Source organism: Protopterus annectens, chromosome 4.part1, assembly GCF_019279795.1.
Source record: "Protopterus annectens isolate FY-2018-M chromosome 4.part1, PAN1.0, whole genome shotgun sequence".
Taxonomy (NCBI): domain Eukaryota; kingdom Metazoa; phylum Chordata; order Ceratodontiformes; family Protopteridae; genus Protopterus; species Protopterus annectens.
In genome coordinates this window covers 699,478,360-699,499,584 of record NC_056734.1, presented here as the reverse complement: position 1 = coordinate 699,499,584, position 21,225 = coordinate 699,478,360, and the positions used below count along the sequence as shown (strand labels likewise).

Genomic DNA, 21,225 nt, shown 5'->3' with positions numbered 1-21,225 from the left:
TTAGGCTTATCTCTAGTATCTGTATCAGTCTCAACCAGCTTAAATAAATGCTTCATATTTTTTAAATCCTTAAAGTGTACATCATCATCATCATTCTCTTCGCCCACAGCGGATCATCTCTTTCCATTTCTTCCTATCCTCTGCATCTTGCTCTGTCACATGTCCTCTCTCACCACGCCCATAAACCTTATCTTAGGCCTTTTCCTCTTACCTGGCAGCTCCATCCTTAGCATTCCTCAGCACATGTCCAAACCAACGCAATCTCCTCTCTTGCTTTGTCTCCAACATGAGCTGATAACATCTTTAACTCTGCCACATCATGCCACTGTCTCCAACCCATATAACATAGCTGGCTCTTCCACATTCACCATTACTCTGAACTGTTGATCCTACACACATATATTCTGTCTTCTCATTCCTCTGCTCTCCAGAGTCTCCTCAACCTGATTCCTACTCTAGATCACAATGTCATCTGCAAACACCTGTCTGATCTCATCTGTCAACCTGTCCATCACCACTGCAAATGATCTGTCACTCCCACTGCAGTCCTCAATACCACAACTCTGTCATATGCTTTCTCTGACCTTCTCTGTATTTCTCCATCAACACTCAGAGCAAACATTGCATCTGTAGTGCTCTTCCTGGCATGAAACCATACTGCTGATCACTAATCATCACCTTAACCTTGCTTCCACTACTCTTTCCCATAACTTCAAGCTGTGACTAATCAGTTTTATCCTCTGTAGTTACTGCAGCTCTGCACATCACCCTTATTCTTAAAGATAGGTACCAAAACACTTGGCATCCTCTGACTTTCCAAAATTTCATTAAACAACTAAGCACCTCCATGCTTCCATTGGTATGTCATCTGGGGCAAACAGCCTTCCATTCTTTCATCATTCTCATCTCTGCCCTTCCTTTCTCCTCTTGCTAATCTCCTTCTTATTTTTATAATCATTGGTATCCCTGATTAGTTTGTGATTTTTTACTTCCAACCCTTTACTAATAAACTTGTCCATATCCTTAATAATATTATCAAAACGAAATCTATTATGTTCAAACAACAAGTCTTGGCGAATACTATTATCTAATCTAGTCAGTTGTTCATTTAAAATAGAAAGATGTTATGTGATCCTATCTCGCCTACATTCTGACTGATGGGTTCGGAGCCGATCCTCGGCTCCGACTCGGCACGCTTATGCCAAAGAGCGAAGTCTCTTATTGGCTGAGCTTACTATATCCCAGGATGCACCACTACCAGTCCCCCAGATCTCGTTTGCCGCTAACAAGCAAAGATGTGGTCTCGAGCTTGGCTGAGCTAAGTAGTGTTTTTTCACTTACTTTCCTGTCAGGGATTTCCTAAAATTCAACAAAAAGCTGTTTTAACAGCTATCACGTGTTTTTTGTGTATGAGTGAATATTTTTTGTGGTAAAATATTTGTGTGGTGATTGTGCATTGTCTGACTAGAGGTCCCATTTGAGTTGAAGGGCCTTCCCCTGTCAGTCCGTTGTCATTCAAGTCCCGTTTTATTTTAGGGTTCTTGGATACCTTTAGTTGTTTTTCTATTGTGTCAGTCTTGTTTAAAGAAAAGAAAAAGAAGAATTTTTCTGTGATAGTTAGTGTGTTTGCTGTTCACCAGTTTGGTTGCCATAATGTCACAGGCTCCTAGGCCTTCAGGGTTTAAGAAGTGCACTAAGTGTAGTTTCAAGATGTCAATTACAGATGACCATTCTCTCTGTGTGTACTGTTTGGGCCAAACATTTGCAGGAGTCCTGTAGCGTGTGCCACGTTTTCCTCGATGGTCCTCTAAGATTAGCAAAATAAACTTATTTTAAAAGGCCTTATTAAACCCTCATTTGAAGAGGCATTAGCTTCCTCTCCTTCTCCTGCAAAGAAGAAAAGGCGTCGGCTCCGACCAGCCCGTCGGATCCGACCGCCAAAAGACATAGGCAGGCTTCTCCTTCGGCTCCACGGACTTGAGCCGAGGGCAGAACGGTCTGCCTCGATGCCTCCAGCCTCGACTCCTCTGGGTTGAGCCGACGGCTGGGGTCTCGAGAGGCGGGTCATCTTCATCGGCTCCACTCATCTTGGGGCCGATGTAGGTTGTCCGCTCAGACACTTCCTCCTCGGCGCCAAGCCCTCTTCGCACCGATGGAAATTGGTTTGGACACTCCGTCGGCGCCGATAATTATCGAGTCGATTCGAGCCGGGTCCCCTAGTCCCTTGGAGCCGTTGGAGAGGCCTATTCGGACCCGTTCGGTCTCTTCCAGGTCATCAAGGATGTCAGATTCGGACATAGACAGGGTACTCCAAAGACTTTTCCAGTCCCCAGTCTTTCAGAAATTTGTTTTGGCTCCGACCCAATTGGCTTCGGAGCCGATAGCCCATTCCATTGCCATTCCTCCTCCGACCGCTTCGGCTCCGTCGGAGCAGGTGCTGATGGAGCCAGTAGAGATCCTAGGGTCGGCTCCAACCCTTACTCCAACCCCGGCCTTCGGGTCCGAGTTTAGCACACGGACTTCTTCGGCCGGGCCCGGGGGTGACATTTCGGGACCAATGCTGTTGGTTCCAGGCCTCCCTCTCGGTGCTTCGGCCGCGGGACTTCCGTCTGCTATCATGGCTCCGGAGACTGGACCCTCCCAGGATTCTGGGGGTCTGGCCTTCAGAGCTATGAGGAGTGCCTTGGCCATATCTTCTTCGGCCATCTCTACGGCTTTACCGCACCTTCCCTGGGCATGAAGACTGGGTCTTTGGCAGTTAAACTGTCTCTAGGCAGCGGAGCCCCGGGCCTGAGGTTACCCCCACTGGGGGTTCCCTCCTCCTGAGGGTCTTTCGGAGTTGTCTTGGAGGAGCCGCCAAGGAAGAGATCGCAAGAGGAAGCACGTGGACTCCCCGATGAGTCTCTTACATCGGACACTGATCTTGATGATGCGGAGGGGTCCCCAAAGTCGCCCTCGGATGATGTCTCATTTGCAGACATTCTAGAGATCCTCAAGCAATGAGGCGGCTGGAATTCCAAACCCCTCCGCTGATGAGTCGGTGTTCCTCAAGGCCTTCGGGCTCAGCCCTCCGCCTCCTGGGTGTCTCCGCCTTCGACGAGCTCCTGGATTTGGTTTGTCGGAGGCGTGGGAACATCCAGATACTGTGGAACCAGTGCCTTCTCGCCCTAACAAATTTTTGTCTGCCCCACCCGAGAAGGAGTTCTTAACGAAAGGCGTGGCTGTAGATGCCATGGTGGTGGCATCTGCTACCCAGCAGGACGTGGCAGAGGCTTCAACGTCCGTCCGCCCTCCTAATAAGGAGTCTAGGAGCATGGACTGCAGGGAAGCGCACCCTGACTTCAGCGGCCTTTACTCTGAGGTCCCTGAATTATTTGGCACATTTCACCAGACTACAGAGGGATCTGGTCAAGGAGCTCTCAGACTCCCTCTCAGGTAACCTACCTGAGCAGCTAGCCCAGGCGGTTAGCTCTCAGTTGGCTATCCTTACCTCGATTTCTAACTCGTCCATGAAGCTCATTTCATATGCGGCGAAGGGGCGGCAGGCACAGGCGTGGCTCTCTAAGACGAGCCTGGCTCCATTTGTGTCATTTCGCGGAGGCCTTCAAGTCTTCCTTTGCCGACGCTCCCTTTGATGGGTCCTCTTTGTTTGGACCCAAGGTAAAAGACACTCTTACCGCTGTGAGCAGGAGGGAAAGACTTTATCTGCCGTAGCACGATTTTCCACTCCCTTCGGCCTTATCCCAAGGCTAAAGAGGAGGGAAGATGTGGTTCCATAAATCACAGAAATTCTTTCCTCAACAGCAGGAAGATTCCCCTTCCAGAGGCAGAGGACGGGAAATTTTTCTGGGAGACGCCGTCCCAGAGGCGGCAGAGGCCCCGCAACACTGGAGACCGTGAGTCCTTTCGTGGCTCTTCAGCCTCCCACACTCCATGAGGGATTGCCCGGCTGTGCTGCTCCGAGCCAGTCGGGTGCCGCGTTGCCAAGCACCTAAAAGCCTGGGAGTCTATTACTCAGGACAGATGGGTGCTTCGATTATTGCCGGAGGTTACACCATTCCCTTCACATGCCCACCCCCACCCTCCAAAAAAATCCCGGACCCACCACCCAGTCAAAGAGAAATTGCAGCCGTAGAAGCTTCAAAGCTGCTAGAAAAGGAGTCATCCAACCGTCCCCACAGACCAGATCGGATCCGGAAATTACTCAAGGTTCTTTTAGTGCCAAAAGACAGGGGACCTGAGACCCATTTTGGATCTCAGCAAACTAAACCAGTCCGTCATGAAGTCCAAATTCAATGGTCACTTTACAATCCATTCTCCCATTGTTGGAGAAAGATGTTTGGATGTGCTCCATAGATCTCAAGGACGCCTATTATCACATACCGATACATCAGGCGTCCAGGAGGTATCTGCGCTTCAGCCTGGGAGACAGTCATTACCAATTTTGTGCAGTGCCCTTTGGTCTCACCACAGCCCCAGGGTGTTCACCAAGTGTTTGGCAGTAGTGACTGCTCACCTGAGGAGTCTCGGATTCCAAGTGTTTCCCTATCTGGACGACTGGCTCCTGACTGCCACCACCAGGCATCTACTACTAGAGAACCTACAAGCCACCATCTCCTGGGTGTTTCCCTGGGAATTACATTCAACTGGTCAAAGTCTGTCTTGCTGCCTTCTCAGCGCATAAGATTCATAGGAGCAGAGATAAGACTCAAAATTAATGCGGATCTTCCTTCCTACCGAAAGGATACAAACATTACAAAATCAGGTCCGAGCCCTGCTTCTAAGATCCAAAGCCCCAGCCAGGATGGTCCTGCAACTTTTAGGTTCAATGTCTGCCACGGTTCTCCTAGTTCCTCTGGCAAGGTTGCACATGAGGATTCTCCAGTGGCTATTATCGACACAATGGTCTTTTCAAGATCTCCCCCTCAATCATCACATACTGATTACAGAAACGTGCAAACGGGACCTCTGCTGGTGGCTTCTGCCATCCAATCTGAATCAGGGAAGACCCTTTGTTATACCCCCTCCGGTGGCCACCTTGACTACGGATGCCTCCCAGACGGGTGGGGGGCATTGTCTGGGCAGGTCAGTTCAAGGTTCTTGGCTTCCCAACGAAACTTTCTCCATATCAATGTGTTGGAAATGAGGGCTGTACTTCTGTCCTTACAAGCCCTCCACAAGTTTCTCCCTCAAGGCATTATCGCCATCCACACAGACAACATGTCGGTGGTCTGGTATCTAAACAAACAAGGAGGGACCAGATCTTACCCCCTTTGCAGAGAGGCCATGAGGGTGTGGGAATGGGCAGTGGCTACCAAGCGCTTCCTGGTAGCGACCCACATTCCAGGCAAATCCAATGTATTGGCAGACAGACTGAGCAGGACTATTCTCTCTCCTCACGAGTGGTCTCTGAACGAAACAGTAGCAGCTCAGATTTTCAAAAGATGGGGGATTCCGTGCTGCGACCTGTTTGCAACACCACGAAACACGAAGTGCAAAAGGTTCTTTTCCTTGACCCCGCATCAAGGGGAGACAGCTATGGATGCTCTAGTCCAACCTTGGCCAACAGGACTGCTCTATGCTTTTCCTCCGATTCCACTCCTCCCCAAAGTCATCCAGAAAGCTTCCCAATTGGGGTCCACAATGATTCTAATTGCTCCGTACTGGCCTCGTCAGGTATGGTTCCCCTACCTACAGAAATATACTCTGGACGGTCCTTGGTTCTTGGATCTAATTCCAGACCTTCTGGTTCATCAGTTGGGACAACAGCACCAGTCCCTTCACACTTTGAAATTAACAGCTTGGCTCCTCCACTTCCGACTATAGTCAGAAATCACACCTTGGACCCGGAAGTTATTCACATTTTATCTTCAGCCCACAAACCCACCACTAAGAAGTTGTATCACAGTAAGTGGAAGAGGTTTGCTATCTGGGCTCAACTCAGAGGCTTAGACCCTATTACTGCCCCGATACCAGAGGTCTTGAAATTTTTAACATCCTTGTTTAATCAAGGATCTTCAGTCTCTACTATTAAAGTCCAACTAGCAGCTATCTCCAAATTTCACGATTCCACAGACCCACCGTTGATGAGCAGCAGATTATGTAAAACTTTCATGAAAGGTGCTGTGCTTTTAAGACCCCATTTTTCATCCTGCGCCTCCGTGGGATCTTGATTTGGTACTTCGTGCCTTAACATCTTCCCCTTTGAACCGGCTGCTACATGTGAGTTGAAATATCTGTCTTGGAAAACTGCCTTCTTAATTGCAATTACCTCTGCAAGAAGAGTTTCAGAACTTCAAGCCCTATCTATCAAACCACCGTATTTGATTTTTCACAAGGATAGAGTATCACTTAGACCTAATCCATCTTTTGTTCCAAAAGTTTGCTCTAATCTCTGTCTCCAACAATCTTTAGAGCTACCAGTTTTCTTTCCAAAATTTTCAAACAAAGCGGAATACACCTTCCATACATTGGATGTTCACAGGCAATTGCGCTTCTATCTAGATAGGACTCAGCAAATTCGGAAAACAGATCAATTGTTTGTGTCCTTTTCAGATAATAAACTGGGTAAAACGATTCTGTCAAAGCTCACTCTACTAGAGCTATTGCTACCTCTATTGCATTCCATTCCAAGCTCGCTATTTCTGAGATTTGTGCTGCGGCTACTTGGTCCAACCCGCACACTTTCATTTCCCACTATAAATTGGATGTGGCATCTAAAGGACGAGCATCATTTGGTTCCACGGTACTCAGGAGTGTTTTCCAGTGAGCCACCCAGGACTTAGGTGCTAGGGACGCTGTCCCATCAGTCAGAATGTAGGCGAGATAGGATCACATAACATCTTTTAGTTATGTACTCACCATAACTTCAGATGTTTGGGATCCATCTCGCCTACATTCCTAATACCCACCCTCCTTCCCCCTGCCTTGGAGATCAGAAGAGATTGAACGGTTTGGGTTCTACTGTTTTGTTATCTTGTATCATCTGTCAATGTTATATAAGCAGTGCATGCGTGTGTGCATGTATGCGGACAAACTAGATCTGGGGGACTGGTAGTGGTGCATCCTGGGATATAGTAAGCTCAGCCAATAAGAGACTTCGCTCTTTGGCATAAGCGTGCCGAGTCGGAGCCGAGGATCGGCTCCGAACCCATCAGCCAGAATGTAGGCGAGATGGATCCCAAACATCTGAAGTTATGGTGAGTACATAACTAAAAGTTTGTTATTGTTGTTGCGTATAATCAGCTTAATTAATTCAATACCTGTTCTATCGAACAGATGCAACAGTTCATCAAAGAGTTCTGTCCCTTCTATAAATCCGAACGGAAGTTTAAACAAACGAAGTCCCTTTGGTACCTGTCCCAACTCCAGGGACCTTTCTAAAAAGGTGTTATCCATCTGTAGGGATATGAATGTTTTTAACGCCTTTTCAAACTCTGTAAACTGTTTGTTTAGACTACCAAAGTCATTATTGTTGGTTTGTTGAATACTGTTGAAGGAAGGAGCTGCTAAAATGTCCTTTAAATCCATCAAATTGCAATGTCGACGTTCAGTGCCTCTGTTAAAATCGTCCCTAGTGTTTGGTGCTGTATTTGAAGGTAGATTGCCACGCTGAACATTTCCTGCGTTGGCCCCTCCTCCTATAGAACCTCCCGAACCATGACTAGCCGACGGTCGTACAGGACTTGTGCATGTCGTATCTGTAAATATATCAATGATGGACCATATGCTGCAGTATACAATTTTGGTAAAACTATTAGATGTCCAGGTCACTGCAACTGTAATACTAAAATGGTGGTGTATCTTGCTACCTGTTCATCTTGTCCAGCTTATTATGTGGGCAAAACCATTAGAAAGCTTAGAGAACGGATAGTAGAACACATTAGAGACATAAAAAAGGAAAGAAATGCTAGTTCTCTTTATATACACAGTCAAAAATGTCAGAATTTTAAAAGGTTCTTATTCTTTGTGATTGATAGAATTGCATACAATAACAACAAAGGAGGTGATGGCAAGACCTTATTAGAGGCTAAAGAATGTTTATGGCAACTAAGACTAAATGCTAGTTTTTTACCAGGTATTAACGAACATATTTCAATAGCTAGTATTCTTAAATATAAGTCGCATTTTATTTGATATTGAGTTGATTTTTGAATATTGGGTATATTTATTTATTTATTTATTCTTCACGATTTTTATAATGTGTCGGTTTATCCATTATTATTATAATGTTATTGTACATTGTTTATTATGTTTTACAGACATTCAGTATGATTGTTTATACATTGCATATTCTGTTTTATACAAGTCTTGGCATATAAAATGTATGTGTTTTAGCCCTTTTATAAACTTCACTACACAATATGTTACCACTGGCAACTAATTGTTTAATTAGTTAATTAGTATATCCATTTAAATGGAAGCTAGTGTATGCATTTTGTAGTACTCTGATGATGCCCAGAACATTTATGGGTGAAAGCGCTTAGTACTTTGTGTTGCTTGGTTTTATTTTTAATAAATCAGTCTTCAGCAGTCGTTTCTGGTTCGCCTGTTTTTAGTTTTAGAGGCAAGATTACGTTGGTCTGGACATGTGCTGAGGAGGGATGCTGAGTATATTGGGAAAAAGATGCTAAGGATGAAGCTACCAGGTAACAGGAAAAGAGGAAGGCCTAAGATAAGGGTCATGGATGTGCTGAGAGAGGACATGCAGATGGTTGGTGTGACAGAGCAAGATGCAGAGGACAGGAACAAATGGAAACAGGTGATCTGCTCTGGCGACCCCTAACGGGAACAGTCGAAAGAAGATGATGATGATGATATAATGTAAAGTCAAATTTAGAAGTTTCATTACATCACATTCACTAGAAAGGAATCTCACCTATCCCCTTCCACCCATGCTTTACTTTTGCAAGAAATAAAATGGAATTTTTTTTGCAGAATGTGAAAAGCCAGGTATAAATGAAGTTAAATGGAAATTGAAACATTGGAGAGAAATTTGCGGGAAAAAAGTAAATCTTTTAGGGTCCTTATCTGAGGACTTGAACACTCACTGTATTTTCCATATGACATTAAGGCTTTTATTTGCCTGGTGAAGTATACCCATCTGCACCATTAACTATGTTTTAGTAGCAGCCTAGGTGCCAGAAGGTTAATGGATTGGGAAGGCGTAGCTGATGGTTGGTTTTCCTATTCCAGGAGTAAGGAGAGGGATAGTTACTTGAAGCAACAACCTCTGTAAGTGCCCAGGGGAGGGGGGCATTGTAGCACACAAGTACTGGGATGCTAACATGATATCCACAACTGGTCACAGAGCATGTGTGTATTTTCACAGTGACCTAAATGTCAGCCTTACCATAACAAAAGGGTTACAGAACAGAATAGTTCCTGCATTGCACTGTGTTAGATCTAAAGGTGTTATTACTTAGCTTTCTTATCTGAAGAAATTGGCAGGCAAACAACTGGTAGGTTGGCACTGTGCATGAACAAGTGGTCAGAAGTTGGTAGGGGTTTGGTGACCAGCAACATTTTATTAAAAAATTTGTCTGTTGAAATAAAGGGGCATCTATGATATAAGGCACTGATCAGTAGATGCTCCATATTAAGTACTGGAATGATGACTTACTTGTTTTTAATGCTTGATTCTAGGGGTTAGGTTAAAGGGTGATGTACCGGATATAAAAATAAGGAGAAGTGGTTTGATCTTTGAGAAGTCAAACTCTTACAGTCCAAGTGTATGACAAATTGATACCTTTCTGTTACTATAGAATGTCTTTCTTCTCTGTTATATTTTGTCTTGTCCTCACTTCTGTCATATTGCTGTAGTTGATTAGCAGTGCAAATCTACATTCAACATTGATATTTGCTTTTTAATTTTCTCAGGCAGCAATACGGAGAGCAACAATAACCAGATGTTTTACTCCTGTCTTGGTGGGCAGTGCCCTGAAAAACAAAGGAGTACAGCCACTTCTTGATGCTGTGCTGGATTACCTCCCAGATCCATCTGAGGTTCATAACTATGCAATCTTTAATGAGGAGTAAGTATTTTTTTCCAGCAGCATGCTTGGTAGAATTTGAAACTGTGGTTTTGTCAGCAATCTGATGCATTGATCTCAGGATGTTTTCTACAGTCAAACTTATTATTGAGTGATATTTTTTATGTTTGCCTTCCGAGGTTGTCTCCTTTAGCAGTGGTAACCCTGATAAAGTTGCATCTAAGAAATAGGAGTAGAGGCCTCCAGGCAAGAATTAATTTTAGTAACGATGAAAGAAATACTGCTACTTTTGAGCAGCCATGCATGCTAGTAGCATAAGTGAAGTACAGATGCACTGAAAACTTGTGACTGTCTTTTTTTAAAGATCTTTGTTGCCACATTTTAAACAGTGAAGTGACTTTACATACATAAATAGAAAATTAAACAAACCATATTTACAGTTTCTGTTGTTATTGTCATGCAATATACACATACTTTCTTTTTAAAAATGTTCATTCTTTCCAGCATTGCATAAATTGCTAATCTCCTGCCTTTGCTTAAACGTGTAGCTCCTGTGGTACAGGTTTGAATACCTCAGCCCTTATTTACCTACTGCGTGACCTTGATCAGATCACTTAACCAGACATTTCTTGAGGGCCGTGCCTGAAAAGGGACTGTATGTGTGTCCACTGGACTTACCTGGTTAACAGATGGGTATTGTTGTTGTTGTTGTTATTATTATTGCTATTATAACCCTGTAGCATTAAAAAACTGCTGTACAATCTCAGCCTCACTACAGGATATGTGCCCAAAGAGTGGCGTACAGCAACAGTGGTCCCACTCCACAAAGGTGGCGCCTCTGCGGACCCTGGAAACTATCGCCCCATAAGCCTGACTAGCCTAGTCTGCAAGGCTATGGAGAGGATCATCATGGAACTCATAAACAAAGACATTGGGGACCTACAGACACTAGATCCTACCCAATTTGGCTTCGTCAAGGACAGATCCTGCCTTTTGAACCTGGTCGACTTCTTCGAAACAGTCACCAAGGCCATAGATGAAGGGAAGGTAGTCCACACAGCCTATCTCGACCTCGCAAAGGCATTTGACACAATACCCCACTCAGGCATCATAGATAAGCTATCCAGCCTAAATATAAACCCCTATGTCACAAGATGGGTCGCAAACTGGCTCAAAGACAGAACCCACAGAGTCCGAGTTGCTGGGGCCATGTCAGACTCAAAACCGGTCACAAGTGGCGTCCCACAAGGTTCTGTCCTGGGACCTCTCTTGTTCGGTATTTACTTTTCTGTGGTACAGGCCAATGTGGGAGGACTATGGCTCAGCAAGTTCGCAGATGACTGCAAACTGGGCGCCATAATTGACTCTCCAGCTGACACAAACATCCTTCAAAAAGGTCTCGCAGAGATGGATAACTGGTGTCAGAGCCATGGTCTAAAGCTAAATGCCAAAAAGTGTATAGTCATACCCTTTGGCAAAAACAATGTGCCCGCAAATTACCACATAGGTGGTAACCCATTAAGTACAGAGAAAGTAATTAGGGATCTGGGGACCCAAGTTGATAGCAATCTCTCCTTTGACAACCACATTGCTAAAGTGGTTAGAAAGACCTTCTACATAGCCCACCTCATCATGAAAGGATTCACATCTAGATCAAGAGAGGTAATCGTGCCTCTTTATTCATCCCTCATCAGGCCCATCATAGAATACAATGCCCCCTTTGGGATGTACCTTACCCGACACCTGCAGCAATTAGAAAGACCTCAAAAGTACCTCACCAGGAGGATCAAGGGACTCAAACAGATTCATAGATTCGTAGATTAGTACTAAGCTAACTGCCCTTGCGAGCCATTTTAAGCCTAGCCAATTATCCCTTGTGAGACTCAAACCCTGCACCTTGTGTTTGTAAGGCAAACACCTTAACCATTAGGCCAATGCCATATGCTGCTCGGTTAAACAAACTCCAGCTCTACTCAATTGCATACCGCCTACTTCGAGGCGATCTGTGCCTGACATATAAAGTTATGTCCAACCCAGAATTAGTGGACATGCTCCATCTCAGTAAATCTAAATCCCTTAGAGCCACGCGCTCGAGGGACTTGAACCTCAGCACAGAAATAAATAGAACATGCTGGAGGGACAGATTCATAATCCAGAGGCTCCCTTCGCTCTGGAATAGAATTCCAATTCATGTTAGGCAGAGCACCTCACTGACTCTCTTCAAGAAGAATCTTGATGAGTGGATGGGGGATCGTAGGTTTGTCCCGGGGATTACTTCCATGTCACTATTAGACAGAGGCACAGTAAACTAAACTTTAAAAAGGGCACAGTATACTCAAATCAAGGGGTGGCATAAGCCAAACACAATCGGGCTAGACTTATAAATGCCCCAGGGCAGATAGCCTAGTATGAACCTATGAACCTAAACCCTTACTATGTCTAGGCAATCCAGATCCTGTATCCTACCATTACTGTTTTAGTTATAACTATTTGGCTCCTTAACATTGCTGTTTAGATACTATGTAGGAAAATTTTTAAATCTTGTTAACTCATTACACTCCCAAAAAAGCATGTGTCCAGTTAACTCTTTTTTCCTTACCACATTTGTAACATTTGCTATCTAACTGAGGAAGAAGCTACTGAAATCTGTTTGGGGTGTAAAAATACCTCTTCAAGCACTTCCATGGAAAAATCCTAAACCTTCTGGACTTTGTGACATACATACAGGTTTCTTCCCATTGTTTCTTTGTAAATTACTTCTCCATTTTCTTTTCTCAAACCTTTGTAAATTTCTGATGTTCTTCGTGTTTCACTGTTGCAGTCATTACATTTGGGTAATCCTGCTGGCAGGTTGCCATCAGTCGGCCTGAATTCCAAAGTCCTGGGTCCTGCGTCGGCTGCTGTCACCCCTTCCCCTGACATCAGGGGTATAAAAGATGCAGCTGACGCCATTTTCTTTAGTCTTTCTTGCCACGCAGTGCTTGAAGCAGCAGCAGTTCGCAAGTGCCAGTCGGCCGACTCCTGAGATTTTCGTGTTCGAGTTTCAGATCCGAAGTCTTCAATAAAGCTAAGTACCCCATTGGGGAAAATTTTTTCTTGCTCAAGACCAATGTCAGAAAAAGTAAATAATTGTATTTCTTGTGGAAAGCAAATACCTCATAAGGACTTCCATTCTTACTGTATTCCTTGCCTAGGCCCTGATCACAATGTTGCTGGTTGTCGGTTTTGTGCTAGATTTAACCAACGCACTATTAAGCGTCGGTATGATTTTGCTTTAAACTATTTTGGACGCCGGTTTAATTATCCAGAAATGTCGTCGGATAGCCATCCGACTACCGGAGTTCACAAAAAACGCAAAGAAAAGGAGAGAGATAGACAACCAAGGCCCAAAACCGACGACGAAGCTTCTCCTAAGCTAGTCGCTGGTTCTCAGTGAGGCCCCTGAAGCCCGCTACTTTAGAGTCGCAGGCCACTACCGACTCTCACGTGGAGTCCGCCATGCCGCTGGAAACTCAAGGTATTGGAGCCTCGGATACTATTCCTTCAGATGGGTCCAGAGCCGCTGAGCAGGCACCGGCTTCTGAGGGTGTATTCAGACCTAAACATCTTTACATTAAACCAACCTCAGCTTCAAAAGCAAAGACTAAAGCTCCTTCTAAAGCAAAGAAACAAACTCGAGAGCCACCTGGACACGCCTCTATGCCCAAAAAACAGATGCTCAAAATGGCCGAAGACTTAATTACCTTGATCAGGGGTTCCCATCCCCCTCCTGATAAGAGGCGTAGGCAAGAGACTGACTATGAATCTTCAGATCAGGTTTCTATTTCTTCTGATTTCCTCTTCTGATCAGGAATATTCTCTTCCCCCCATGAGGATTCTGATGCTGAAGAATCAATACCTTCAGCTTCTCCTCCAGAGGACTATTCTTTTGGGGAAACCTTGCATACCATGAGGGAGCATTTCCACTGGGAGAGCCAATATTTTTCAGAATCTAAAAAGAGGCTCAGGGATTTCCTTTTACTACCTCAACACAGGCCACTAGCCATTCCACCTGTGTTAAATATTATAGATGATGTTTTCGGAGCCTAGTCTTACCCCTGACTCCTTACCTCCTGCTCCTGTTAAGCCTGGCAGATATTACAGGATTCCTGACTCTCATAAATTCCTTTTTAAAAACCCTGCTGCAGACCCCGAAACTATTTCACAGGATCCCGAAGGAGTTAAGGCTTCCGCTGCAAAAAACCCTGCCCCCTCTGACAGAGATTCTAGAGCACTGGATAGATGGGGAAAAAAGGTTTACACATCTGCTACTTTGGCTATAAGGGCCTTAAACTGTCAGTTTCATATGCTCAAATATCAGCAACATGTCATGACATTGCGTAAACAGAAAATGTTATTAAACTCTGAATCTGCAGAAAACAAGGAAATGCAGGATTTACTGCATGCAGCTGAACAAGTTGGAAAGCATACTTTACAATGTGGTTTTGATTCTTTGGAGGCCTCCTGCAGGGCCGCAGTTACAGGCTCTGTAATTAGGAGGCATGCTTGGTTAAAGGAACAAAATCTGCCTGATCTTGTCAAAGTTAAATTATTAGATGCACCTTTACAGCGTGATACTTTGTTTGGTGCTAAGGCAGAGGGGGTGTTAAAGAAAATGGAGGACAAAGCTAAATCTATGCAAACTGTCAAAGATTTTTTACAAGTACAGCCACCTAGGTTTAGTAAACACTGACCTACAAAGAATTGGTCCTTCCCTGTGTCAGGCAGACCTCAAAGGGGCAGATCCAGATGCCCTAGAGGCAGATCCCAGGCGCAAGGTTCCTACAGGTCAAAGCAATGGGGTGCTTCTACCTCCAAAGTTGGAGAAGACAAATCACAACCATACAGGAAACAGTCCCAATGAATTCCCCCTGCCTGCACCAAGCACTTATCTCCTGGCAGCACCCCTAGGGGGAAAATTAGCACTTTTTTCTCAAAATTAGCACATTATAACCCAGGACAAGTGGGTTCTAAATATCGTGTCACAAGGGTACAAGTTCCATTTCCATACCCTGCCAAAGGCAAACGGCTGGCCAGATCTGCCAAAAAATCAATGGGCAGAGGCACAAAAACAAGTCTCATCCCTCATGGACATGGGGGCCATTCTACAAGTACCAGAGCAAGGACAAGGATTTTACTCAAGACTGTTCTTGGTACCCAGAAAGGACAAGACCTGGAGACCAATATTGGACCTATCTATTCTGAACACATTCCTGGATATACCAAAATTCAAGATGATGACTTTGCAGGAGCTTCTGCCCATGCTGGGCAAGAACACTTGGCTGGTGACTCTAGAGCTAAAAGAGGCATACCTGCATGTCCCAATTAGACAATTATGCAGAAGATACCTCAGATTCAAGGCTGGCTCAATGCATTACCAATTCTCTGCACTGCCGTTTGGCTTATCTACCACGCCCAGGGTCTTTACAAAGTACCTGGCACCAGTAATTGCATTCTGCAGACAAAGAGGAATACAAATATATTCTTACTTGGACGACTGCCTAATTCAAGCAGAGAACAAGGACATTTTTCTACAATATCTGGCATTTTTGAAAAGACCTCTAACATGCCTAGGGTACACAGTCAACAAAAAGAAATCAAAACTAGTACCCTCTCAAGAGATAATATTCCTGGGTGCAAGCTTAAATACAACTGCCCAGATGGCTTATCTCACGCCAGACAAACAAAGGCAACTGACTACCTATTTCAAAACATTGGCAACAAAGGCCCAGTTATCTGCAAGAAAAATTCTGCAGGCTTTGGGCTTCATGGCATTCTGCATCCTACTAATTCCATATGCAAGACTGCATATGAAGAAACTTCAATGGTACCTAAAAAGTGTTTGGACTCAACATTGCCACAGCCTGGAAACAATAATTACTCTCATTCCCTGCCTACAACAGGAGTTTCGATGGTGGGCAAAGGCTTGTCACCAAAACAAGGGACAGCCATTCTCATTATCCCCAGCCAGGCAGACACTAACAACCGATGCATCAGATTATGCCTGGGGGGCCCATATGGCAGGAAGATGGATTCAGGGCACATGGTCCTCAACCCAAATGTATCTACATATCAATCAAAAAGAGATGCTAGCTGTTCAGAATGCCCTGACAGCCTTCAAGGACCTACTTCATCCGGGACAACTACTGATAAAGACAGACAACACCACGGTCATGTGGTATATAAACAAGCAGGGGGGCACACATTCTTAACCCCTTTGCAGACTAGCCATGACTTTGTGGGACACAGCATTAACTTACCAAGTACATCTGCAGGCACAATTCCTGCCAGGAAGGAAAAATACTCTGGCAGACGAACTAAGTAGAAACCTCATGGATCCCCACGAGTGGCAGCTAGATCCACAAGTCATCAGCATGATAACAAGGAAGTGGGGATGCCCGGACATAGATCTATTTGCCACCCCTCACAACTACCAACTAAAAAGATTCTGCACAAGGACTTATCACAGACAAGCATGGAAAGTGAATGCCCTATCAGTATATGCTTTTCCCCCACTACCTCTCCTCCCCAAGGTATTCCTAAAGGTCAGACAGGGGAAGCCAAAAATGATACTGATTGCACCAGACTGGCCCTGCCAGTACTGGTTTCCAATCCTAAAGAACTTGTCTCAATGCCCAGCTTGGACCTTACCTCAAATACCTCATCTACTGTCCCTGCAAAACAATCAGATCCTGCACAGCCAACTCAGGACTTTAAACCTGGCAGCATGGCAGATAATGTAGTCATACAAAACACACCTCTCAGTAAAGCTGTGATGGATGTCATTTTGGAGGCCAGAAGGCCTACTATTAGAAAATCTTATGCTGGAAAATGGAAGAGATTCTGTGCTTGGAACCAGGCACAAGGAACTGATACAGCTGTGCCAAATATTCCTCATATTTTGCAATATTTAACTGAGATGCTGGACAAAGGCCTATCTTTTTCATCTATTAAAATTCATGCCTCTGCCATTTCGGCTCATTACAATACAGAGCCATCAATCTTTTCTCATCCCTTATTAAAACAGTACCTCAGAGGAGCCAAAAATAAAGGCCTCCAAGGAGATCACCAATGCCTGCATGGGACCTCAACTATGTCTTGGAAAAACTCACCCTGCCTCCTTTTGAGCCAGCTGCTACCCTGCCTCCTTTTGAGCCAGCTGCTACTGCTGATATAAAGTTTTTATTTTGGAAAACAGCTCGGCTCCTAGCAATAACTTCTGCAAGACGAGTTTCAGAGCTACAGGCACTCATGGCTGTGGAACCTTTTATCATTTTTTTATACAGACAGGGTCTCTCTGAGGACAAACCCAACATTTATGCCTAAGGCGGTGTCCAGTGTGGCTCTTAACCAAACAATTCATCTGCCAACTTTTTATCCACAGAACAAGGGGGAGAGAATTCTGAATTATTTGGATGTACACAGACAGCTTGGATTCTACTTGGACAGAACCAAAGTTTTCAGAAAGACAGAGCAATTACTAGTGGCATATGCTGCAGGATCACAAGGAAAGGCTGCTTCAAAGCAGACTATTTCAAAGTGGATAGGCCACTGCGTTCGTTTCTGCTACTTACACCATGGCAAGCCAGTGCCTAAGGGCATTAGGCCACATTCAACCAGAGCTGCAGCCACTTCAGCAGCCTTTCTCAGTGAACACCTTTACAAAGCACTATCATCTGCCACTCTACTCTAAATCCAGGGCAGGCTTTGCCACTGCAGTTCTGAAAGGCCTCATAGCCGCTCCTAATGCTGTTTAGCTCCAGCCTCCCATCCATAGCTTTGGGACTTTACCCAAATGTAATGACTGCAACAGTGAAACACGAAGAACATAGTACAGTTGTGTACACTTACCATAAATGTAGATGTTCGAGTATATTCATTGTTGCGGTCCAGGTTACCCACTCGCCATCCCCCTTTCTTCTGATGGAACCTGTCTTTCCTTCTCTGATTTATACAACCTATGTGGTGTATTTGCTCGTAGATGAAGGTAAAGTTAATATTGGTGCATGTAGTTTATATATATATATATATATATATATATATATATATATATATAAATTTTAGCTACCCTTTTAGGGGGCACCTGACATCTGGGGCAAGAAAAACTAAAGAAAATGGCGTCAGCTGCTTCTTTTATACCCCTGATGACCTAACGTCAGGGAAGGGGCGACAGCAGCCGACGCAGGACCCAAGACTTTGAAATTCAGGCCGACTGAGGGCAACCTGCCAGCAGGATTACCCAAATGTAATGACTGCAACAGTGAATACACTCGAACATCTACATTTATGGTAAGTGCGTACACAACTGTACTTTATTGGTTCATGCAGTATGTCATACACTATTTTATATGCTGCATTATGTATTCCATAGATTTTGAAAAGGTATACATTTAGTTTTATAAAAATAAAAATAACTTCCAACTTTTACTTAGATGAATACAGTAGGTAGGACCTGTTTACTTTATAATAAATGATTTTGTCTTTTTTAACATGTGGACATTTAGAATGATGTACACATTTTTTTTTTCAAAGATCACAACTGGTGTTCACTTAAAACTGTCCTTAGTTTGGAGCTTCACAGAAAAATAAATATTTAGGCTTCATTATAAGACACACTGCAACAGCCATCACATTGCTGCATTCTTCTTTTATCCTCTTACTTACTTTTTCTGAAAATCTCAGTGTATCTTCATTTTTCCCTAATTTGAAGAAAAAGTGCTCTCTAATGGCTGTGACAAACTAGAGGGCTTTAGAGTTAGACATGTTTTATATAGTGGGCACAAAACATCGTAGCATGCACACCTGTAAAATATGGGATGATTCAAAGAAAGCTGATGAACGCTGATTTTGGAAAGGATACACATTACCAAAGGCGAGGCTCCTTTTATAAATCAACTGACTTAGTAAGAGCACATTTGTAATATCCGTTGTTTTTCTTATTTTACAGATCCTTAGAACTCTGCTGAACATATTGTGTACCTAAGTGATCACAGGAGACAGCTTTTTGGTTCAATTTCAGGGCTAAAGATTTTCAGATAGTGCAGTTGTCTATTTCCTTTGCTTAAAATAGGATTGGTACCCATCTGAGCAATTAAACCTTTTCAAACTGGCAGCTGACTTTTGTTACCATTCACTGGGAAAGAGTCATCAGAGCTTATTCTGTTAGCGTCTTGTCAAATAGTTCACTTTTCTTTTGGGAGTACTAGCTGTGAATCTTTGTGAAGAACAGTCTGGTCTACAGAGCTCATGTTCACCTGATGTTACCTGCTGTATTGTTTCTGAGAACAGACTTTTTAAGTTTTACCCTTAATCGAAGGGATATTGGTTGGGACCTCCATTCAATCTTCAGATTTCATCTAAAATATAATTGCTTATTGTGAAATCACAAATGGATGGAACATATATATGTCTGAACTATTTTTAGTCACATTTTACTATACACCCTACTAGTTCAGCTGTAGCACTACCCAGTTCCAAGTTTGCTATTTCTGGGTCTGTTTTGTAATATCTGCACATGAACTTCAAGCCATCTTTGTTGGCGAAGGCCCTTCTGCACCCTTGTGTGAGGAGGGTGCTGTCTGGGCTCTGGATAAGGGGAAATCTGTGCATACAGACCTGGACTTAGCTAAGGCATTTGACACTATCCCCCACTCAGGCAACATTGACAAACTCACCCAACCCTTATATCGTTAGATGGGTCGCTAAGTGGCTCACCGATAGAAGTCATGTAGTCAGAATAGGGGAATCCACCTCCAACAGCAGACCGTAACCAGTGGTATTCCACAGGAATCAGTCCTAGGACCTCTACTGTTTGAAATCTATTGCACCAAAGTACAAGCAAAAACTAAAGGCCTGTGGCTGACAAAGTTTGCTGATAACTTCAAACTGGGAGCTGTCATAGAATCTCAAGATTGTCAACATCCTTCAAGAGGGTATTACACAAACAAATGATTGGTGCCAAAGTCACAACCTTAAACTCAATGCAAAAAAATGTATCATCATTCTTTTCTGTAAAAGCAATGTTCCTGCTAACTACCACATCAGTAGCAATGCCTCAAGTATGCACTCAGTGGTGAGAGACCTGGGCACACAGGTTAACAACAACTTTACCTTTGACCACCATATCTCCACAGTGGTAAGAAGGGCATTTTATATTGCTCATGTCATAAATAAAGGCATTGCCTCCAGAAAAAAAAGACATATTACTTCCCTGTACTCTTCCCTCATCAGGCCAATAATTGAGTACAATGCCCTTTTTGGTATGTAGCTTTCTAAGCACCTGCAGCAATTGGAGAAACCACAAAGGTTCCTCACAAGGGAAATTCAAGATGTTCTTCGTGTTTCACAGTTGCAGTTATTACATTTGGGTAATCTGCTGGCAGGTTGCCCTCAGTCAGCCTGAATATCAAAGTCTTGGGTCCTGCGTCTGTTGCTGTCTCCTCTTCCATGACGTCAGGTCGTCAGGGTATAAAACATGCAGCCGACGGCATTTTCTTCAGTCTTTCTTGCCATGCGCTGCCCGAAGCAGTTCGCAAGTGCCAGTCGACTCCTGAAATTTTCGCATTCGAGTTTCAGAACCGAAGTCTTCTACTAAAGCTAAGTACCCCATCGGGGAAACTTTTTCTTGCTCCTTACCGATGTCAGTAAAAGTTAATAATTGCATTACTTGTGGGAAGCAAATACCTCATAAGGATTTTCATTTATACTGTATTCCTTGCCTAGGCACAGATCATAACGTGCCTTGCTGTCGGTTTTGTGCTAGATTTAACCAACGCACTATTAAGCGTCGGTATATCTTTGCTTCAAAATATTTTGGAAATGGATTTAATTATCCTGAAATGTCGTGGGATAGCAATCCGACTACCGGAGTTCACAAAAAACACAAAGAAAAGGACAGAGACACAGACCATTGAGGTCCAATACCGACGACGAAGCTTCTTCTAAGCCAGTCGCCAGTTCACCGGTGAGGTGCTTTCACAGACCCTGATACCCACTACTTTTGAGTTGCAGGCCTCTACCTAGACCCATGCGGAGTCCGGTATGCCGCGAGATTCTCAGAGTATTGTACCCGTGGATGTCTCTCCTTCGGATGGGTCCGGAGCCGCTGAGCAGGCACCGGCTTCTGAGGGTGTTTTCAGGCCTCAACATTTCTATATAAAACCGACGCCAGCTTCAAAAACAAAAACAACTTCTA

At 44.1% G+C, this 21,225-nt stretch overlaps 1 protein-coding gene across 1 annotated transcript in view; it reads left to right on the top strand.

Annotated features, from left to right (window-relative positions):
* GFM1 (G elongation factor mitochondrial 1) overlaps positions 1–21,225 on the top strand; it is a 1,399,365-nt gene that overhangs the window by 303,961 nt on the left and 1,074,179 nt on the right. Inside the window, 1 exon segment of the mRNA XM_044070477.1 lies at positions 9,880–10,034. Coding sequence (XP_043926412.1) covers positions 9,880–10,034 — 155 coding nt within the window.